Raw genomic sequence first — 21,929 nt, 5'->3', positions numbered from 1 at the left:
AAAACTTTACTTTCCTGTCGTGAAGCTTTTGCCCTATGTTACTCGAACCCTAGGGTGTCCATCCTACACCCAAGTGTAATATCACACCTCTCACATTCTCAAGCTAACATGCATTGTACATGAGCAAGTGAGCTTTTTAGTTTGGACATACCTTCTGGGAGGGCCAAGGATTCAATTGTAATTTTGCCTTTACTGGTAAATTGCTTGGCTGCTCATAGATAGCTGACATGTTTTATCAAGTAACTTATCAGACATGATCAGCATAGATAAGTATATTTTGACTAAAAGAGGCGGTTTCAGATTTATACCAACAGTTTGACAGAGTTTTAGAAGCTAACCAATGATAAAACAGAATGCAACTTTTGACTCAGAAAATCAGTGCACTTCTGATTCATAGCAGCTTTATATACCTTGAGAATCTATGCAATTGATCATTGTCATTACATTTCTCACGTAACTTGAAGAAAAAAGCTTTCTAAAAACGAGCTGCATTCTGTAATGGAAACATGAACATCCTGTCATAGAGTTAGCACTGGAAGATGCATATGCTGCAATGGTGTACCACTAACTAGTAACCACAGAGAATGTTTTAGCAGACTTATCAAAGATAATTCATTAACTCACATAAAAAATGTGACAGAAATGCCCAGAAAACTCTTTTCTGCTGGCTTGTCTGAGATCAGTTAGATATCGGTGGAACCACCAGGACTGGATGCATTCTGGAAGATACACATAAGATGGCACTGGCAGCATCCGGAAACCCAAAAATAAAAAAGATAAAAAATGATCTAGGCACAGGAATCACCAGGTACCTATCAAGGTCACCAATAATCGCATGAACCAAATAAAAAGACAGCATTGAATTGGTAAACATTTTGAAAGGGAAAAGCTGAATAGTTCTGTATCTCATAGAATTGAATTCAGATTTACCAGTACCAATACATGACTTTGAAATTACTACAAAAAGTTTTTAGTAATTTTGATCTATGTCAGCTACAACTCCGTACATTCATTTCTGATGCAGCAGAAGTTAACATATTTTTGGCGTTAAATCACAACAGAATAAATTAAAATGTTAATGTTCACTTTGCTCATTTAAGTAGGTTTCCAACAGGATATGGCGAACAAAATCCTTCCTTTCCAACCTTGAACCAACCAATGCCTGTCTTGCTCCACCATAAAATCCTTCTGGTAATTTGCTCTTACCATTGCCCTGGCTGTATTTACAATTCCTTGATCCAGTGGTACCTGCATGAATCCAGCCCTCTTGTGGCGCACCTGCCACTGCTTGTAAGTCTCTGGCCTCTCAATTCTCTCACTCCCCTCACACGCTACTATGTTCATGGCATCTTTACCATACAAGTAATTTTCGATCAGTTGCCTTTGCTGATCTTCACGAAGCATGGTAGCTTCAAACACATCGAACAAAGAAGAGTAGTGGTAAAGTGCTTCCCTGAACCGAGTGATGAAGAAGGGAGCATTGAATGTTCCATTGACAACACCATTGATGAATAGATCAGGATTTAAGCTCCTTACCAACTTCAAGAAAGTATCCCGCGGGCTGCCAGCATCAACAGTCTCATCAGGCAGCCTTCTTGACTTATAAAGACAGGAAACTACAACAAGCTCATCCTTTTCAATGTTGAAATCTTCTGGCTTTATGGTATGCCACCGCTGTGCAATGGCCTGAAACTCGAAAGGCACTCCAAATCTCTCACAGTAACCTGCTAATCTTCTACCTGTCTCTTCAACTGTCTGTGCAGGTTTGAAACCACTCTTGGGATTATCTACACCCGTAATTTTAAGCCTTGGAGGGCCAAGAGGTCTTCTTGAGAGAGTTTGAATTAGGCAGGGCCATTGGAAACCCATAAAGATGCCAAAATCAATAATGTGTATTTTCGGTGCTTTTTCAGCCAACTTTGCTATTGTCTGATTGGCTACATAATGAGTGGTCCGTTGGAAAGGGAGAGCAGAAACATATAATCTGTAGCCTCTCAAGATATCATAGGATGAAAATCGCTTCCAATCAGAAGCTTTGTATAGCTCTGAGCCTGTACCGGTCATACGTGCTTCAAGGCCATTTGCAAAATAATGTGCTATCCTCTGTACACTATCACCAAATGGCGTAGCATGCTGCCTAATTTGCTTGAGTAGCTCATTTGCAGTTCTAAGCTCAGCGCATGATACAGCTTCTGCACACTGAATGAGGAGAGTTCTAAGATCCACCACTTCTGTACTAGTCTTTTTCTTACCACGCTTTGCTCTACGCTTACTCTTGGACCCTTTTGGTTCTTCGTCCTGCTCTGAATCCTGAATGGCATCCTTAACTGCGTTATTGCTGATACAGGTTAAAATATCATTGTTTTCTTCCTTACTAATCATCAACGCGTCATCAAACTTCTCCATTTCCGAATATTCCTCATTATTAGTTGCTAGTTGTTTTGCACTCCTTTCTTCCACCTGACCAGTATTTTCTCTATGAAGATTCTTCCTTCCCCTAGATCCATAACCCTGTTCTTCCCTACTATCTCCAATACCCTCATAATTCTTTTCCTTGTATGCTCGACTAATCCCGGAATTGACTACAGAGCTCAACTCATTGACAAATAATGTGCTGACAGGAGAGTCTGCAACCCCATCCTTCAAACAATTAATGCTACTGCTAGAGCCAGATCCCTCTGAAGTTGACTCCAACACATGATGAGTATCATCAATGTGTTGAAATCCTTCTGACAGACTTTGATGGATCAGCCAGTTGGATTCGACACCGACACCATAGCAACCACTACTCCCCTGATTGCTGCAGTTTATGTTGAGATCATCTGATAACGGCCTTTGATCGGGACAAAGCGGGTATGTCTCACCTGCAAGAACATCATAGAATGACTTCTCAGTGGCTTGGAGTGCATGATAATCCTGTAAAGTAGCAGGGTTATCATCCAAATCCTCTTCCATGAGAATATCATTCATGTACTTAAGACATGCATCAGAAAAATCAGGTATCTCTGAATTGTCTTCATGAGTTTGATAGTATTGATCATATAGTGGGTCATTTACAGAGATGGGTTCTTCATATAAACCATAGTTTTGAAAAGACCCATTTCCATTGACACATCTTTCAGAGCTTGAAAAGCTTGGATACCCTTCTTCAGGAACAAAATACATTTTTTTTTTTAAACCAAAAAAATCAATACTTTTCAGAAAATCAGGGAGTTTCTAACAGACAAAAAATCAAACAGTTGGTGTGCAATGAAGTAGCGAAACTAAAATCCAAACTATCATAAAGATCAACAAGGAAAATCAAGTAAGTAGATGTTTAAATCGATAAAAGGGGGGAAATTGAGTAAAGTCAAAAGATTAACAACAAAAGATAAAGATAGAAATTTCAACAGGAATTTGAAGAAAAGTCAAACGATAGACATTTGAGGAAGTGTTGACTTTTAACTCGTAGATTCAGGTATCTAATCATGCGAAAGAAAAGTTGATGTGATTATATACATAGGATTAAACATCCTTAAGGGTGGAAATTCATGAATTCATAGTATGACATAATTTAATACAAAGTATATATTAATATTAACCAAGAAACTTCCTTGAACATGCTTTATGCTTACATAAACAAGAACAACGACTCAACATTAAGTTGACTGCTACTCCGTACGCCACTTTTGGTTGCATAACATTTTTTAATCAGGAATTTAATTTGATTGATTTAGCTAAAAGTGTGATCGATTTAGTCTTGCATTAACGATAATAAAGTGATTCTGTTATACAAATGCAGTACGAACAAAAGAGGCTAGAGATTAGGAACACAAAAGTATATTTTAGACGTGATTCGAGTTAAGTACAGTTATATTTGTATTAATCACGGTTTGAAATTGATAGAATTATTTCACTTATTTGATTTAAGTTTGTGATTTTAGGTGTTTATTGAGTTTGGAGTTACCTTTACGGTTCCTATGAAGTTCATAATATAGATGATATGAAATTGTTAATAATATATTGGTCTTTGAATCAATTACTACTTACTTCATAGAACATGCATAATACAAGTATTTATTTAACAAAATATTATACTACATTAAGCCATTGATCTATATATTAGTATGTCGATTGAATTATGATTCACCTAACCAATATTTATAGTCAAGTATCCAACACAAATAGAGAGAACTTGACATGGAACAATAGTCAGTATCAAAATTGTTATTAATTTAGGAATAGTAACACGCATCTAATTATTCAAACCTTTTTAATAACGTAATATACCACATTTCAAGTTAAATCGCCGAACTAATCTAATGTGATTATATTTCATACTAAAAAAGTTTATCGACAATAGACCATGTACGATAAACCCCAAATTTACTCAAAAAATCAAACCAATCCCTACTTGAATTTGACATGACCCCTTTGCCAAATCTTCATTGTATCTATTATTCCAATAATAAGGACATACCAATTATACCATTTCATATGAATCATCTCTTGATTGGCCAATGGCCGTCCTCGAAGTTAACGGAATAATTACCGCCGTGACCTCAAACAAGATACAGTACATGTGAAACGTCAAAATGTGCAAGATTCAAGGTTGATGTGTCGGAAACAAAATCTTAATATATGAGCCGCATAATATCTCTTAGGATCTCCATTGATTCAGATCATGTGCTCATTTGCCGTCCATTATGTACTTATCTCCAATTATAATATACCAAATATAATCATCTAGAAATGAAACGACTTCAACTTACCCACGGTATAGTTTTAAAGTATTAAAATGAGGCAAAGTGATTGTTATGGGGTGCTATTTTTTCGAAGTACAGAGGTTGTTATGAGGCACTGCACGCGCAGACACACAATACAGTATTTGCAACATTTTAGTAGGACCCTGCGATGTCAAGTTGGTGATTGGAACATCTCTTGGATTTTTTGAATATCAATACAACATTTCTGAAATAACTCATTTTCGATACTTTATAGACATATTGGTAGGTTTATTATAGTTCCAAACCAACTTTTACAACCCCAAGGGATACCCCACGCAATCACATCAATTTTTAGAAAAAAAAATCCAAAATTGGTCCGAAAGTGTTTATTATAATCTTAAGTTTTGGACAATTTTGACTTTTTTCAGACCTGAAAAGATAAGAGGTCTAGATGTTTTCCATAGACCTCAAGAGGTCATTTGAGTTGCTTGAAATGTCCACTTTGTCTTTACTTTATTAATTTAGCAGTTACGTATGCACTATATTTCATTCACAATAAGGCCACCACAGGCCTTTATGTGACCATCTAGTGGCTGTATATGGTTGCAGTTATGTATGTTTCTTACTCCGTAACAAGAATGAATTTTACTTTGGAACAAACAAAAAGGAAAAGAGAGAGCATCAACTTCTTAAAATTTTAGATTAATAAAAAAAAATTGGCTAACAAAGAAATGATTAATTTGTTTATTAACATTGACCAAAACTGCATAACTCACACCAATAATATAGCACTGACCACTCACTTGACTGAGTCTGAGACAAACGAAGAAACGTCAACAGTGACGCATTCTCATTCATCTGGCTGAGTTGACTCAACCACCTGAACAGTCAACTGCTTTGGCTTAACTCCCAAGCTTCCTTCCAGACATGGGCATCCACCACTACATTCTAGAATCTCCCCTTTATTTGAATTGAAAGTTTGTTAATCATGTTATCCTGTTGTCAAGGGTATCCTAATCATTGAAGTTTTCTTTGGGACATTAGTTTGATTTCTGTTTACAGTATCATTGACTGTAAATATTTGATGAGACTGTGAGCCTTCACAATTTGAGTGACCGTTTCAAAGGCCGAAACTAAAGTAGATGCAGCCACATTGCAAGCCATGACGCCCTTGAAAGGCACACAGAGCCTAAGCAAGCCGTGGAATAAGCACACATCAGCATGTCAGGGCACCTAAAAGGGCTAAATCAGTAGCATACTCCTTTCAGTATAGAGACATGAACAAAACAAGCACAACACATTCTCAAATTGGCATAAACTGCAACATAGTTGAAGTTTAGACTCTTCAGATTATACAACTGAAAATTTCACTGAATATCAGCAATGTCAATTGATTCTTGCAGAGTTGCAAGAAGGGCATAAATAATAAATCACAAATTTTTGGACAAGGAAAATGCTTTTTATGTATCATCCAATAAAAAGTTTCCTTGACAAACTAACTGATAAGTATACAAGGTGGTGGATAACAACAAAGTGAACAAACTTTTCTAAGTCAAATAAAAGAGATGTGACATCATTCTAAATGTCAATCCGTAAAAATGAGCTGACTAACCTCCCCTTCTCTTGCTTTGAGACTTGGGGGCACCAGTACTTTGTAGTCCAGTTTATCTCACTTTGATTACGACCTGACTAACCTCCCCTTCTCTTGCTTTGAGACTTTGGGGGCACCAGTACATTGTAGTCTAGTTTATCTCGCTTTGATTGCTTGTGAAAACTGTTCTCACTTGGAGAAGGCTGCTTGTTCCCTTGACCATCTTTCTGCAACTTCTTGGGCTTGTTTTTCTTTGACAATGTCTCAGGCTGTTTCCGTTTTAGTTCTTCATCAGCATCAATGGTGCCCTTATTCATCTCAGTACGATCTGATGTATCATTTTCCCTGTCAAGGCTTTATATGAAGGCTCACACTTTCTATGAAAAACCAAATACTTCCTCTATTTTTTATTAGATGCATCACTTTCCACATATGGAAGTTTCAATTTAGATGCATCACTTTCCCTTTTAATCAATAAATTCTCTTTATTATCTCTCTCATATCACATGGGCCCTCAATATTTTTTCCCTCTATCTCTCTCTACTCCAAAAATTACACAGGAGTCCGCAATTTCTAAAATGATGCATCTAATTAAAAAACGGAGGAAGTATGATACTTGCCTAAATTATAAGTTACTTGTCTAAAATATAACTTTCAGTCTTTAAGGTACTGGTCTAAATTATTCATTGAGAATAGAGCTGCTTTTAACACACAACACAAAAGATATTTTGGGTCTAATGGACTAACAGAGGAGTTTTTTTGGATTTAAAATTGGAGTTTCGGAGGAAGAATGTATAACAGAATACAGATAAACAACACATGTCCGGTCATTAGTTATTAACATGCAGAAACAGTAATTGATCACAGTTTAATTCCACTCTAATTTTGGATAACAAAGGGTCACACCTCTAATTTAGGTCTGTTTTCTAATGCCCAACAATACAACTACCCTTCATGAAGGTCAGGTTTCAAGTTCTTGATATGTTTCATGTTTCAAAAGGCTCAGAAGAATCCTCCTTTAGAGTTGAGACACTATCACTAAGCAATTCCCACTCTAAGACCTCTGCTGCAGTCACCTTTAAGTTCTACCAATATAATCTTTCAACAGAAATGATGGCACTAAAGTCAAAATATAACAAGGTGATTATCAACATTTTTTCTTAGTTTATCTAAATCAGTTTAGCTAAGACATTTACCAGATGTTTCTAGTTCCCTATAATTTCAGGAAGTCACTTATCTCTTTCCATGCCATATCCACAATGCAACACAGATAGCTGACAGTGAAAAAAACAATATACCTGTCCATATTTCTTCCTGTTTGAAAACTTGACGATGTTGATGCTTCTGCTTCATGACCATTAGCCGCTTCATCTTTCAGTTTCTACCAATTCAAGCTTTATAATGAGAGTAGAAGGCAGAAAACAAATACAGGAGAACAAGAGGATGATAGTTCTTGAGAAATATAAGGCCACTCAACTATTATACTCACATCAATAGTTGGATTGAAGTTCTGAAATGACATGCGACCTCTTACAGTCCCTGGATGGGGGTCTCCTTCCATAATGACCACACTGCGAGTTAAAGTGAAGTCAATGCTTCTGTATCAGCCACAAACAAAGGGCAAATCTAGATAAATGCTTTTAATCAATTCTTCGTGATCAAAACATCCAGGTCAACCAGGCTAAACTCTTAAAAATAAAAGATCACAGCCAAAATCTGTTCATCAAGCTATGATGAAAACAAAACCAAACTTCAAGTCTCAGCAGCAATCCCCTCAGCCACTAACAGCTCAACAACCACCACCACCCCCCCCCCCCCAACCCTCAAAACACTTCCCAAAATCTGTTATTCAATATTACTCCATGTATTACATATTTTACTCTTATCACATACACATATATGGTAGCCAATATGCCATCCAAATTGTTGATGGCCAAGACAAGCCACAATATTGACATGTATAGATAGCCTGAAATTAGTTCTAACCAAAAGCAATCATGGGTGGAAAATATAAAACAGCCCAAAATTAATCGTCAATCTAATTCCTTGAGGGGCAAAACTCAAAAACCCCAGTCAGAAGCCAGGAAAAAGACCCAAGCAGTAAAGGTTCTAGATCTGAATCATCTGAAAACAAGAAGTTTAGCAAGACCCAAGAATGCGGGCAACAAGAGCAATATGTAATGGCCATAGACCCAAAATATAATTGGGGTGAAACAATAACCCGCTTTGCTGGATCAAGATGCAGGAAGGGTGCAAGACAGAGCATGGAGTTCAACTTAAATCTATTCTAGACAAGACATGAAAATTATACAGCAAACACAAGGAGAGCATCAACACAAATCCCAGTCAAAAAGAAAGCACCAATCAAGTATTACAAGTAAAACGAAGAGCTATAATATCAATGCAAGATTATTCAGGAAAGATAAAAAGTAAGATGGAGTTTAGCAAAAACAGTACATGTATGCGACTCATTTTTTCAAGATTAGGGGGAAGTGTTAGAAAAAGTAATCTAGAAAATCTTCTATGCCTAGAAGTATGTATGTAAGATTGTTTTCAATACAAATGAAAAAGACTAGAGAAATCTAGCATAGGAAATGCTATAGTAAACCTAGAAAAATATGGTACAAATTAGGGGAAAAAACCGCAGGCAATGTTGGTGCATCAATACAAACAACATTCTAGTATTTTACTCACTATAAAGTCATGTACACCCACCAATATCTATGATCAAGAGTTCCATTATGGAACCTTGCTTATCCACAAAATAATCTCTCCCTCATTTTAAAACACATCATCTGTTATTCAATATACAAAACATTTCATACTTTGGTGATTTGGGCCCGACAAGCTCCTGTTCCTAGATTCTAACAGCTATACAAAAAGCGTACAGAGAGAGAAATAGGGAGGGGCACAGAGACTTAAAAATATGTCAGGAAACACGGTAAAAGTCATGTTGATATCAAAATTCAAATGTCAAAATTTAAAAAGCACAATACAGTTCTTTTTCACCTTGGGCATATAAAAATCCATGGACAGTCAGATACTAAAGGGATTTCATTGAATAACAAGAAAAAGAAACTTTGTTAAAACGGACAAGAGGCCAAAGTCTGCCTCTGCATACAGATATATGCATGTCTGGCAGACAGGTACTAGAGGTCTAGCACCAAACATAGTTAACAAAGTGCATCAGTTTAAAACAGACGAGAAAATGCAAACAAAGACCCTGAGCAAGAAAGAGGATATTAAAACAGTTAAAACTAGCTTGTATCCAAAAGTAGGTGATGACAAACACTGAAATGTTGCTATAAGCTAAGGAGAACCTGAATGATAGCCTACAGCCAGCGAGGTAGGACTATATTGCGTATGCAAGTTTACAACTTACTAAAACCGTAAAAGTCTCTTGCAGCAAGGTGATCCCTGATAAACATCTAATTTTCAGAAAAGGTGGAGGTACTAAACCCAAAACGCAAAGATGGGCATGAGTTGACCAGCTACATTCAACTTCATTATTGACAAGAGAGCTAACATTCAACTTCAACTGTACAAGAATTGAAGTGAGAAGGGTACAATTCACTAGACTTCATCACAATTTACAACAAACACCACCACATAGTATTAATACCAAGTCATTAGACAGGTTAGGGAGTTAAAATCAAGATCTCTAGATGCAATTAATTAACCACCCTTACCCATTACCTTACAACTTAACTGGTTGGACACAGTCATAGGACTTTACCAGTTCCAAGGTTTAAAAAAAAAAAAAAAAAAAGCATGTACTGTTTAACCATCTTCCACAAAACTTGAAGTTCCCAAACTTGTTTCCTACAAAACTACGGAAGTAGCTTACCCAATGAAAGTTAGGTAAGTTGCACTAACATAGTTCATCTATTGCCCAAGTTATATAGTGTTTTTGTTAACTTGTTCCACTGACTTAGAAACAGTTGTTAAAAAAATTTCCGATGGCTAAAAGCTGATAAGTAAACTTACAATTTAACACATCAGAAATTCACCCTTGTCGACTCAATGCCTAAAAATATTATCCTATGGAGCAACTTCTCTCGACAAAGTCATTGCTGATATGGCCATAAAGATCCAATAGACTTTAGTACTTTACCTAAGATTAAGTGGCCTCTCCCCAATCAACCCTACTTCCAGCATTCTTCTCTTTCAACAGAGGCAGCATTGCTAACCATAACAAGTCCACAAAAAGCCTCCTCCAAAACACACCATGGTGGCAGAACCAACGATTAAATCTAACTGATTCTTTAGGATTGTTCTAAAATTTACACTTAATATACACATGCAGTCATAACGAAAACACATTTCATCAGCTGAAAAATAAAACACTGTTGAAAGTTATAATGAAATTAAATAAAACACCCCTACCATTTTCTACTAACATTACTAGGGAAATTAAATTTCCCATCCGGCTTGGTTTCTTCCACTTCCTTCTTAGGTTTCTCCTCTTTCTGAGCTCCCCTTTGCATAAACTTTTACAAAGCAATTACCCAAGATAACCACACAAATTAGTAACCCAAAAAATATTAGAAAATTTAATAAGTTCAATTTATAACACCAATACAATAAAATTCAAGACCTAATCTTTACACCAAATCTCAACTGAAAACACTATAATAAGACATTCCCAGATCAAATCAAGAAAAAACCCAGATCAAATCTCAAAGTGATATAGCAAATTTACAAACATAAACACATAATTACAAGAATTCTCAATAAAATTTTACCTTCAAGTTCTTCAAAGTAGCCGACATCTCCCTTTTTGCCATACTTTCTCTCTCCTAAAGATGCAATCTTTCTCCCAAAACCTCTAATTTCTCCGGTTTACAATCAGGGTTTTGGGTTTTGGGATTGCAGAACCAAAAATAAGGGTTTGGTTGCCCAAAAAACCTAGAGGCAAAAACACTTCAAAGTTTCTATATTTACTAAATTTGGTCCCTTTTATCTTCTGTTATGCGGCTTATTTTAAGAAAGCTGGAAACACGATATTATTGGTTGATTTGGAATCCCTTGATCACAATATAAAATCAACGGTTATAAAAGATATTCATACTAATTCCCTATTTTAGGAAACACAGACAATAAAATTCTGAGAAACTATAAAATCCTTAACACCCTTATTTTCTCTCTCCACCTCTCATATAAAGGGATCTCTACTTCAAAATTTTCTTTTCACCGTCTTCTTCATCTTCATTATAATTAATTTAAAAGAAATTTCTGGGTAATTTTTTTTTTTTTTTTATATATAATTCCCTCGTCAATTCGTCATAATCTTAATTTTTGTGGGGTACTTTTTTTTTTCTTGTTTATTAGTTCGTCAAGATAAATTATGATTGATTATTGGAAATTTTGATTCAAAATATTGAACTTTATTGTAACTGTTTTTTTTTTTTTTTTTTTTTTTTTTTGAAATCAACTCATCTGATTTAAGTTTCCTGTGTTTTTGACAGGAATTAATTGGTGCTGATTTTGTGAATCTCGGAAATTATGGTATGTGAAGGTTTAAGGGTTGATGATTGATTGTTCTTGTTGCTTAATTTTAATTGTTTTATGTTGCGAAAATTAATGATTTTTTTGTTGGATTGGTTGTTTAATTGGAGTTAAAGAATGAATTTACATGTAATAAATGTACTGAAATTAGAGTTATGTTGTTGTAGTAATCGGATATGATCTGTGTAATCTGGAAATCAGTTTTTGAAGCACTGACACTAGATGGTTGGTGACAAATTAAGTAAATCAATGACAAATTGTAGTTAGAATGCTTGAGATTTTACCGTTAATGACGGGTTTGTTTCGATTGTTGCAGTCTTATAATGAAGATTATGGTCGACACAATTCGACATTTACACAAAGTTACCGATGTTACCCTGCCTCTTTTATTGATAAGGTTTGTCAAATGAGCAGAATTGCATTTTTGTAACTTCTCTTGTTGATGAAACTCTAGTCATACATGTAATAAATCAGCCTTGTTATATGATTCGTGATGTCGCTTTGACCCTCCTTAAGCTGTTATGTGTTCTAAATTGGTGAATATGGTTAAATTGACCCTTAATTAGACCAAAGATTATTGAATACCCTTATTTTCTTTCCCCTTTTACTTTCTTGTATCTAGTAATTACTTTGAATTAGTTCACTTGTACATTTATTGCGGTCAGCAATGCTTTTCCTATATCATGATCAACTCATACAAGTCTTCTTTTTTTGCAGCCGCAACTGGAGAAGGGCGATAAGAGTATGTATATACATGACAGATTTCATGACTTGCACATTTTGTTTATTTACTTAGATGAGATAACATAGTTGTGACTTTTGCTGCATTTCTAGTTGATTTTTATGAAAATTTATTGTGTACTTACGACCTTCTCTACTGCAGTCATAATGCCTCCATCAGCTCTTGATCGACTTGGTAAAAACTATTTTCAAGTACTTGCCTTTATAATTGTGTACAAGATGTGCTTTCTGCTTGAAATAACATATGTTGTTCTTTAGCTTTTCTGCACATCGAGTATCCAATGTTGTTCGAGTTGAGCAATCCATCTGCTGATCGTGTCACTCATTGTGGGGTGCTGGAATTTGTAGCTGATGAAGGCCTAATTTATCTTCCATACTGGGTAATTCTTGCTTGATCTTGTTGACTTGGGCATGAAAGACAAATCAGGGGGGATTGAGAGCTATAGAACAGTCTAATACTGAGTGTTGTTATTACATAGAGTGTTTTATTGAACTTAGCATTGAATGCCTTCTTTCCTTGCACCAGATGATGCAGAATATGCTTCTCCAGGAGGGAGACATTGTGCAAGTTAAGAATGCTAGTCTATCGAAGGGAAAATTTGTAAAACTCCAACCTCACACCAAGGACTTCCTTGATATATCCAACCCCAAAGTCGTGTAAGCTGCTAGCCTGAGCTCAATAGTTGATTGGAAGACAAGCTATGGATCAGTTTGTCAGTGGTTGTTTATTTGTCTGCTTGCAGCTTAGAGACTAGTTTGAGGAGCTTCTCATGTTTAACCACAGGAGACACAATCGTGGTTGATTATAACAACAAAAGATTTTACATTGATGTAGTGGAGACCAAACCCTCTTCAGCTGTCAGTATTATCGAGACTGACTGTGAGGTTGACTTTGCACCACCCCTTGATTATAAAGAACCTGAGAAGCCATCACGTCCAACACCAACAAAAAGATCAAGGCCAGAAGGTTAATTCCTGTTCGTATGGACACTTCCTTGAAAAGTTTTCTTTTTGGGGTATTCATGTCTACTGTCTAGTAACAAATTGTATAAAATTTCTGTAGTTGAAGAAGAGCCAGATAAGAAAATTGCCAAATTTAACCCATTCACGGGACTGGGGAGACGCTTGAATGGAAAACCTTCAACAACTACTGATGAAACAGCTGAAAATCCAGAGTCAAGTACAACTAAAGCAACAGAAACCCCTGCTTCTACCCAGTGCAACAGGAATGAAACACCATCGAGCTCCACTAGTTCTACTCGAAGTTGTGGGAAGCTTGTTTTTGGTTCAAGGTCAGACCAACCTGCAAATGGGACGCCAAAAGTACGTATATATTCTTTGGGCTATCTTGTTTCCATTGTATGTATCATCTTTGCTTTGTTCTGTTTTGTGATTCTTTTGGCTGATCCAAATGCATTTTCTGTTTTTTAGAGCAATCAGAATGTGAAAAAGGAAGAGCCACCTGTAAAAGCAGAAGAACCAAAGTTCCAAGCATTCACAGGGAAGAAATATTCACTGAAAGGCTAAGCTTGGAAAGAGGAATTATAATTCAGTGATGAGCATGAAGCCCCCAACTTACTGATAGTTTGACTCCACCTCTTTTGTTATAATTTGGATAGATTCTAAGAAATTGATCATAACCGATAATTTACATATGATAGGTTTGTAACCATGTTGTTTGAATGACTGTAAAAAAATCATAATTGGTTAGAGCGCTTGGCATACAGCAATTCATAACTTTAATTTCCCGTATCTCTGTTAATTTTTTTGGCTACAGCCTGCAACACCAAAGCCATGACTTGATGAGTCTACAGTATACACTACCGAGATAGTGCCAATGCATGTTTCTATCAATATACTTGCCGTCTCTGTTAATTGCAGGCTGTTTTCCCCAGCCTAGAGATGTTTCTCTGACATTTCCCATCCTTCACCAGAAACACTACTTCCCAGTAGTCGTCTCACCTTCAAAAATCATCTTGACCGCAGTATTACAACTCTATGGCTAGCAACCGCTTTCCCTGCAACTTCTAGATAAATGGTTAATTAAACATTGAATTGTTGTATGAAAACTAGTTGATCAAAGATCCAACATAAGGAAGAAGGGCAAGTGTGGCTTGTAAACTTAATACAAAAGCTGAAAAGTTGAGCAAGGATCAACTTTTTCCCAAGTACTTACTGTAAACTGATCATAAGTTGATAATAGTCAACCTAAGTAGGTAAAGAACTAATGGATGTTACCATCTCCAACTTTCTTACTCCGTATGAGATATGACAGTGACAATTATATAAGCGCCTAAGAATCCAATACCAAGGAAAGTGGAAGTACAGAATATGTCAACCAAATCTCCTCAGCTATGTCTAAACTATTCAAGACAAACCAAGTAAAGGTCATTCATTCAAGAATGTTCCATAACTGAATTCCAACCTTACACACAGCACATCGAAAATTCAACTTCCTAAATCATGGTAGCTGTAAAATGTTTCCTACCACTAAAAATGTCAAGTCGCTATCATCAATCTTTACCGTCTGTGTATGATGATGGTCTAACCATGAGCCATTTTTCGTTGAGACTTTTATATGAAGCACAAATTATGTGCAACTTCGACCTTACTAACATAAACTTCATAGAATGGAAAGTTGCAATATAAGTCGCTAAACTCTTGAATTTGAAAGTGAAGCGATACTAAATTACTATGATTGATGTGCAGATCAGATAAGAAGAGCTATGACATAGAATGAGATACAATATGAGAGAACTTTCATTCTAATAACAAGTAATACATTGAGCCAAAAGGCAATAGTAGGTTTATATTGACACCAAATTCAAAGGCTACTCTACCTCCGCATAATTATATTCTTTTAGTTATACAATAAGACATTGCAGTTAGTAAAATCAGAAAGAAGGGAGATAATCTAGTTTATCTTTGATTCTAAAAGTTAAATTAAGCCTCCACAGCAATCTTCTGTGGGTAACTAACATTCTCCAATCTATCTTCAGCTACTAACAGCTCTGGGAATGCCTCTTTGATGTTGTGTATACTTTCTAAGGCATAATCTGCTCCTACAGATTTTTCAGATTTTCCAACCTGCGTTTGAAAAGAGCGAAAAGAAATTAGCTAAACATCAAACAAGCATTAGCTTCATCACATTTGCCAAATTCGGATGAAAAATCAAGCTTACCAAAACAGTATGAAGACCCAAATTTTTACCAGCACTAATATTGCGAACACTGTCATCAAAGAACAACTGTAATACATGCAACAATATCACTATGTTAATCCATGCAAAAAACAGCTCAACTTAAAAAAAAATTGCATACTGTAAGATCGAACACCAGATGAAAGTACAAACTTACTGTTCTTTGAGGGTCAATTTCTGCTATCTTAAAGGATTGTTCAAATGCTGTTTCAAAGGGCTTACAGACAACTGGTGTTGGTGGAAGAGTTACACCAGAACTAGGCTGATATTCTAAGATGTCGAAAATTTCAGGGTTGGATACCGAACTCTGCAAGTCTGAATCTCCAACAACAGGAGAATTCTCTTCAACTGCACTTAAAGCCACAGGCACTTTACCCTTGTCAGTAGGATTAAGTGTCTCAAAACAGATAATCTTTTCGAAACAATCCTCTAAACCTAGCCTACGTAGAACCTCCGCAGCATGACGCTCATCAGAATTAGTGAGAATCTGTGCACACCACCATAAGTTAGAACATCTAAACATCTATATAAACACTTCATATTCCTAATTCTTCAGCTCATTAGAAAAAGCAAAGGAAATTACCAGTTTGCGAATAGGGAGACTGAGTAATAGATTCCTCAAAACTGGATCAGGTTTCAGCAGATCATAAGGTAACTTCCCATGAACCAAACTGCAAACCAAAAAAGTAAATCAGACTGATATTCTGTTTCAGATAATCAAGCTGTCCCTCAAAAAGTCTCAAAACAATGTCATCTATTACAATGATAGTGAATTAGTAAAGTTAAACCTGTGGTAGTGATCATAGTCAAAGTTATATCCGACTGCCTGGTGACAAGAAAAGTTTCAAATTAACGCGATCATTATACAAATTTACCCGAAAATACTAAAAAATTAAACCAACAAAACTTCAAAGAGAGGATTGAAATCATACCCTAAGACCAGCCATTGTAGTTCCATAATACTTGTACAGAACATAGCACATGTCAGGAACTTTACTCTCTTCTATTCCAAGCTGATGCATCATGTAATCTAAAAATATTACCAATAATATTAAAATTTTGTCAAATTCAATACTAATTAAAAAAAAGGGAATGACAATTAGAAAAATAATTCAAGAATAAAGTACCTTGGATATTTTTGGAACAATGACCAGCAATCCCAGAACTTAGGGGATAGAGGGTATCATCAAGATCTGAAAATCAAACAGTATTTAAATTTTCATTCTTACTTCAGTGAAAATCAAATTAAAAGGTTAAATGAAAAAAATGATTTACCAAATAAAAGGCAGTCATATTTGGCAGGCTGGTTTCTGTGCTCTAATTCGAATTCCATTTTTAACAAAAATCTGCATTCAAACCAAATTTATCCAGAATCAACTATCATTCCCCAAGAAAAATAGTGTCTTTTCTCATAAAAAAATCTACACAAAATGGCAGCAAAAAGGTTTCTTTAAAAGATCTTCAAAAAAACAAACTTAGTAAACGATAGGTTTTGTATACAAGGAGTGCATCGTATTCAAATAATATAAGAATTCACCACACGCGATACTGACATTTTTCCGTATGATTAAGGGTGATTAAGCATTTTGTATGGTGTATACTCCAGGTTTTTTTTTAGAAAAAAAATTAAATAAAAAACTTTAGACGCACACGAAAAGTCCCAATAACAAAACTTTCCTAGATCAAACATACATAAATCAAAAAAAAAATTAATACTTTTCATCAAATGACTATCAAAAAGAAAACCCAATAAACCAAAAAAAAAAAAAAAAAAAAAAAAAAAAAACCCATATCACAAATTTGATAAAATAAATAGTACAATACCAAACCAACATCATTGATCTTCATAGCAATTTGACAACAATAAATCAAAAAAAAAAAATTAACAAAAAGAAATAAATAAAGGGAATTAATTCAAAGAATGAAAAAGGCACATACCAGATCTGAAATGTCGGCAATGAAAAAGCAAGGAAGAAGAGAGAGAATTTAGAGATAATAAAAGAAGGAAAGCAGAAATTGAATGCCTTGAAAATAAGGGGTTTAAATAGAGAAAATCAGAGAAATAGGAAAAATGGGGGTTTAGCCGTTAAACGTAAGAAAAGTTTCATGATATAAATTTTTGTTCCCTCCTATTTTTATTTTATTTTAATTTGGGTATCAATACCGAAAAAATAAAAGAGAAATCATCAAATGGGTTATTTACATGTGTCATAGTCAAAGAATGGGTACCTTACACGTGTATTGTGTATGGTTGAGATTTTATTCAGATTTGGATTTGATGACTGATCTCTCGTGCATGGATGAGTGTATTTTTATTATTAATTAAAAAAATGGTGGATTTATTAAAGTTTTTGATTATGAAGAATTGATAAATCAAATTGTGTAGTACGGAAATTCACATGGAAGGTTTGGACGGTGAATTTAATTGTCTAAAGTATCAAGTTAACATGTAAATATAATATAAAACGAGTTTTAAGTAGTGTTATAAAAATATTAGATTTGATTCCCGACTTTTTACAATGTCTTGTTCTTGTTAAATTCATCATAAGCTTTTTTATTGTCTTGGAATTCTTGTATCTCAAGCAAAAAGATAATAAAGTACAGTACATTTTATCTAGAAATAATAATTTCTTATTCACATTTGTTTTCACTAGTTGTTGCATTGCGGACGCCCTCTAATTTGGTAAAATTAAACAGAAAGTATAAAATGTGTAATTTTTTATCATTAGAGCATTATTTAATGTATTTGTAAGTTTAAGAAGGCTAGGCGAAACTGTTTTAAAATAATAGTGTTGGTGTGTTTAATGTAGTGTGCATTTACCATTTTCAATATTTGCCAAAATTATTGACGGGCTAGTTAAGCATGATAAAGTCTCGCAATGACAATACATATAATACATTTGTTTAGTGTAAATTATCAAAAGAGAAAGTGGAATAGTCAGCAAAATTTATCAAGATTCGAAATTTGGTAAAATACTGTCATTCGTAAATGAAGGAAAGATGTTGATCAGGTGGCCAAAATTGGAATCATTAGATCGACTTCGACTTACATAATACAATATTACTCGAAGATTTAATGTTTTGGGTTTATACTAACACATTGTTGTTTTTTTTTTTTTTTGTATTGGCTCATTCCAATGCATACAATGAAACAAGTATTAAGTAACTAATAATTTGAAGAAAAAAAAAACCAACAAAAAGTCTCGTGTTTGTTCTTTTTTCAATAGTGTGCTGTCACGAGACGAGCGCAAATTGCCCGTGCGACGCCTGAATCCTTGAGGCTTGATCCATGCCGGCCTTCCCCAGATGCGCAACAAGCTACTAATAAGCAATACGCAATGACACTAACCTACACCAATACACCATGAATACATGCATAAGTAAGGCATTGGGGTTTGACCTGCAATTCTATTTAAAAAAAAAAACACAAACCACATCAAAAAATGTCCAAGTCCCATTTAATCGAAGGGCATAAGCATATAAGAGAATAACAACGAACTAACTTGCATTTTTGTCACATTTAATCAATATTTTCAACTGCAAATTCCACTAAATTTCATGTATTATAAGATCACACACTTGCATCCCGATAATCAAATCAAATCAACAAAAGTCAAAACCAACCAAATCTCCCTGATCCAACCAATTCAAATTGAATGAGCACAATCAAAACCTAAAAACCAAAGTAAATCAACTGCAATAAGAATTATATCTGACGAAAACCCTGACATTTATTCCCCATATGCTCAAATTTAGTATAGATCAGCACAGTTGCACCACTAAGGCAATTAAATTGATACTTATATTTGCTAGAAAATATCAGATATTTAAAGCAATAATTGTATGCCTTATATAATGTTTAATACTTATGACCAATATTCCTTTTAAAAAAAAAAAAAAAAAAAAAAAAAAAAAAAAAAAAGAGACTAATATAAAATTGATATGAAGATTTCTGTATTTCAAGCACTCAAACATTCCCCATAAGTTGACATATCAAATTCCTACAAGAGCCCATAACAGATTATTCTCTTTATAGGCATTCTAGTCTTCATAATAATCAAAAGAAAGATAAGTATCACCTCTCTAACCCCAAAGAAAAGGCATGCATGGTAAGTACATCAGATTTGAATTGAAAGAAATGGGGGTGATTAGAAGCATTTTAAGAAGATTGTTTGCAGATATTCGCTTGGAATACAGATTAAAATAAGTAAATAACTGGAACGTTTAATTCATTGCAATAGAAGGAATTTGTAAATTACCCTCTGAAGTTTTCTTGTTTGAAAATGAGCGTCCTGGAGACAGAACTCTAATTTCAGGACTCGCTTCTTCAGCTCTTGATCAGAACTCTAATTTCATCATCCTTTGCTGACAAATTCTCAAAATTCTTGGGAAAACCTCATCTAATATTTTCCTCAGCTCGCAGTCCTTGTTAAAGCCCGATTTGGCATGGCTTCCATGATATCATGCTCAACTCTCAGGACTTCGTCCTTCAATTGCTTCTGTGAAGACTCCCTCACGTGAAGCTGAGTTGGTAAGCCAATATATAACTTGTAATGCAGTAAAGAAAATACTTACCAAGTGTACGATTAGCTATGACCACCTTAGCTCCTTTAGCTTTTCCACCATAGGCAAGTGCCTTTCCTGCACCACCAGCTCCAATAACAACAAAAACTTTACCATCCAAGGGTGATCTTGCAAAAGGAACAATGTTTTATTATATGATAGTGTGATGAAAGAATTCAAGGGGATTGATAAAATGTAATTGATTAACGAACCTTGCAATCTTTCTTCAATAGCTCCAACGTAATCAGAATTATAACCTACCATTTTCCTAGACTGCTTCAATTGCCTAAAGAATTTGGGAAAATTTAGTTTCATTCAATAAACCATTATTTCGTGCATTTTTCTAACAAGCATGGAGTGTGAAAGACAACAGACTGTGGTTCTGTTCTGCTCGCCTATTTTGACTTACTTCAACTCTAATAAGTTCCAATTTGCTCTAATAAGAAAACGGCTAATAAATTCAGATTAGTTGTGATAAAATAAGATGAAGGCTAATAAGTTCAGATAAGATAAGGGTTAACAAGTTTTAATAAGGTCTCATAACACCTTATATAATGTCATATAAGATAAGAGTAAATAAAAAAAACGGATCCATTAATTCAAATAAAATAATACTTCGTATAAGATAAGGGTTAATTAGTTCAGATTAAATAAGTTAAGGACTAATAAGATAAGATAAAATGAGAGAAATTCAGGTGGAGATAACACTGCCTACACCAAATCAGATTTTGAAATGATGAATCTGTGTATTCCCTCACCTATACTTACCCTCCATAGAATACAAAGTTAGTAGATCATAAAATTAGCCAGACAGTTGCACATTGATAATCATGACCGTGGAAATTATAGTATGAACAGAGCTCATTCACAAAATCAAAGCAAAGAGGGTTTTTATATCTTAGCTATGGGATCAACCTACTCCAAGTGCAGCCATCTTATGAGGTAGTGTGACACTGCACAATATGCATCATCGGATGAAAATGTAGTGTATTATGAAATAGCAATAGAACTCTATTTATTTGTTATCTAGGAAATGTAATGATACCTTAAATATGCCATTTCTAATTGCAAAAGGATGACATAAAATCACAAGTTAATAAAACGAATAAGTACGATATAAAGGTACATGCGCATGATAACACAGCTCAACTCCATGTATATCTAAATAACAGCAAGACATGGCACAAATGCCATAACATAACTATCTGCTTTTTTTGTTCCTCAAACTTTGACAACCAAGAAAAAGGAGATTGATCAGCTTCATCATGTGAAGTGGATGTTGCTTCACCAGCCTCTAGATCCAGCACCTAGTTACCAACAAACGGATAACAGCGGATATGTGAGACTTTGAGGACAAAGCTTACAAGATATTCAGCATGTTCATATTTCACGGGCATAAGCCTACAAGCTGCATATTAAAGGATAGAGCGATGTAAGATCACTCTAAACGACCGGCTACAGTAAAAGTTTACAGTAATGGGGCAAAGCTGGAAAAGGAAAAGGAAAAGCTGCTCACACATAACGACAGAAATGAAATTTCATGGCAAGGGCAAAAACGGAAATTTACTGTTGTTAAGCTACAGTAAAAGATTGCATATTTTAGTAAGGGTTTTAGATTCAA

General features: G+C 35.0%; 4 protein-coding genes across 5 annotated transcripts; 1 reads left to right on the top strand and 3 right to left on the bottom strand.

The window, feature by feature from the left end:
* Window positions 1-882: 882 nt before the first annotated feature.
* Window positions 883-3,558, bottom strand: LOC110688394 (scarecrow-like protein 30). Its single transcript, XM_021865135.1, has one exon. The coding sequence runs from the start codon at window positions 3,163-3,165 to the stop codon at window positions 1,096-1,098; it is 2,070 nt and encodes a 689-aa protein (XP_021720827.1). The 5' UTR covers window positions 3,166-3,558; the 3' UTR covers window positions 883-1,095.
* Window positions 3,559-5,984: 2,426 nt separating this feature from the next.
* Window positions 5,985-11,226, bottom strand: LOC110688393 (M-phase phosphoprotein 6-like). Its single transcript, XM_021865134.1, has 5 exons — window positions 11,043-11,226; window positions 10,684-10,787; window positions 7,787-7,868; window positions 7,596-7,678; window positions 5,985-6,642 (listed from the first exon to the last, which is right to left on the bottom strand). The coding sequence occupies exons 1-5, from the start codon at window positions 11,082-11,084 to the stop codon at window positions 6,396-6,398; spliced, it is 558 nt and encodes a 185-aa protein (XP_021720826.1). The 5' UTR covers window positions 11,085-11,226; the 3' UTR covers window positions 5,985-6,395.
* Window positions 11,227-11,318: 92 nt separating this feature from the next.
* LOC110688392 (ubiquitin recognition factor in ER-associated degradation protein 1-like) lies at window positions 11,319-14,298 on the top strand. Of its 2 annotated transcripts, XM_021865133.1 has the most exons (11): window positions 11,319-11,536; window positions 11,766-11,805; window positions 11,973-12,030; window positions 12,122-12,202; window positions 12,523-12,547; window positions 12,689-12,721; window positions 12,805-12,926; window positions 13,073-13,203; window positions 13,290-13,513; window positions 13,610-13,869; window positions 13,978-14,298. In XM_021865133.1, the coding sequence occupies exons 3-11, from the start codon at window positions 12,028-12,030 to the stop codon at window positions 14,071-14,073; spliced, it is 975 nt and encodes a 324-aa protein (XP_021720825.1). In that variant the 5' UTR covers window positions 11,319-11,536; window positions 11,766-11,805; window positions 11,973-12,027; the 3' UTR covers window positions 14,074-14,298. The 2 variants fall into 2 exon arrangements, with proteins under 2 accessions (XP_021720825.1, XP_021720824.1); XM_021865132.1 differs by lacking the exon at window positions 11,973-12,030.
* A 985-nt stretch (window positions 14,299-15,283) lies between these two features.
* On the bottom strand, window positions 15,284-17,878 carry LOC110688391. The gene is made up of 9 exons (XM_021865131.1): window positions 17,684-17,878; window positions 17,021-17,091; window positions 16,873-16,938; window positions 16,678-16,775; window positions 16,534-16,571; window positions 16,329-16,416; window positions 15,903-16,232; window positions 15,728-15,793; window positions 15,284-15,633 (listed from the first exon to the last, which is right to left on the bottom strand). Exons 2-9 carry the CDS (start codon window positions 17,076-17,078, stop codon window positions 15,490-15,492), a joined length of 888 nt encoding a protein of 295 aa, XP_021720823.1. The 5' UTR covers window positions 17,079-17,091; window positions 17,684-17,878; the 3' UTR covers window positions 15,284-15,489.
* Between the last annotated feature and the right edge of the window lie 4,051 nt (window positions 17,879-21,929).

Source organism: Chenopodium quinoa, unplaced genomic scaffold (genome assembly GCF_001683475.1).
Source record: "Chenopodium quinoa cultivar QQ74 unplaced genomic scaffold, ASM168347v1, whole genome shotgun sequence".
Taxonomy (NCBI): domain Eukaryota; kingdom Viridiplantae; phylum Streptophyta; class Magnoliopsida; order Caryophyllales; family Amaranthaceae; genus Chenopodium; species Chenopodium quinoa.
Note: the sequence above shows the minus strand (reverse complement) of the source record. Positions and strands in the feature narration are given on the sequence as shown.

What these genes read in the sequence shown, in the direction of transcription:
- LOC110688391 (XM_021865131.1), bottom strand. Translation starts at nt 17,078, where the DNA reads ATGGAATTCGAATTAGAGCACAGAAACCAGCCTGCCAAATATGACTGC. An exon ending in CTACAATGGCTGGTCTTAGG is followed by an intron (nt 16,572 to 16,677) that starts GTATGATTTCAA and finishes TCTTGTCACCAG; the next exon opens with GCAGTCGGATATAACTTTGA. An exon ending in AAATTGACCCTCAAAGAACA is followed by an intron (nt 15,794 to 15,902) that starts GTAAGTTTGTAC and finishes CATGTATTACAG; the next exon opens with TTGTTCTTTGATGACAGTGT.
- LOC110688393 (XM_021865134.1), bottom strand. Translation starts at nt 11,084, where the DNA reads ATGGCAAAAAGGGAGATGTCGGCTACTTTGAAGAACTTGAAG. An exon ending in AGTAATGTTAGTAGAAAATG is followed by an intron (nt 7,869 to 10,683) that starts GTAGGGGTGTTT and finishes TTTAACTCGCAG; the next exon opens with TGTGGTCATTATGGAAGGAG. An exon ending in ACTTCAATCCAACTATTGAT is followed by an intron (nt 7,679 to 7,786) that starts GTGAGTATAATA and finishes TTGAATTGGTAG; the next exon opens with AAACTGAAAGATGAAGCGGC.
- LOC110688394 (XM_021865135.1), bottom strand. Translation starts at nt 3,165, where the DNA reads ATGTATTTTGTTCCTGAAGAAGGGTATCCAAGCTTTTCAAGCTCTGAA.
- LOC110688392 (XM_021865132.1), top strand. An exon ending in ATCAGCTCTTGATCGACTTG is followed by an intron (nt 12,722 to 12,804) that starts GTAAAAACTATT and finishes GTTGTTCTTTAG; the next exon opens with CTTTTCTGCACATCGAGTAT. An exon ending in ATATCCAACCCCAAAGTCGT is followed by an intron (nt 13,204 to 13,289) that starts GTAAGCTGCTAG and finishes GTCTGCTTGCAG; the next exon opens with CTTAGAGACTAGTTTGAGGA.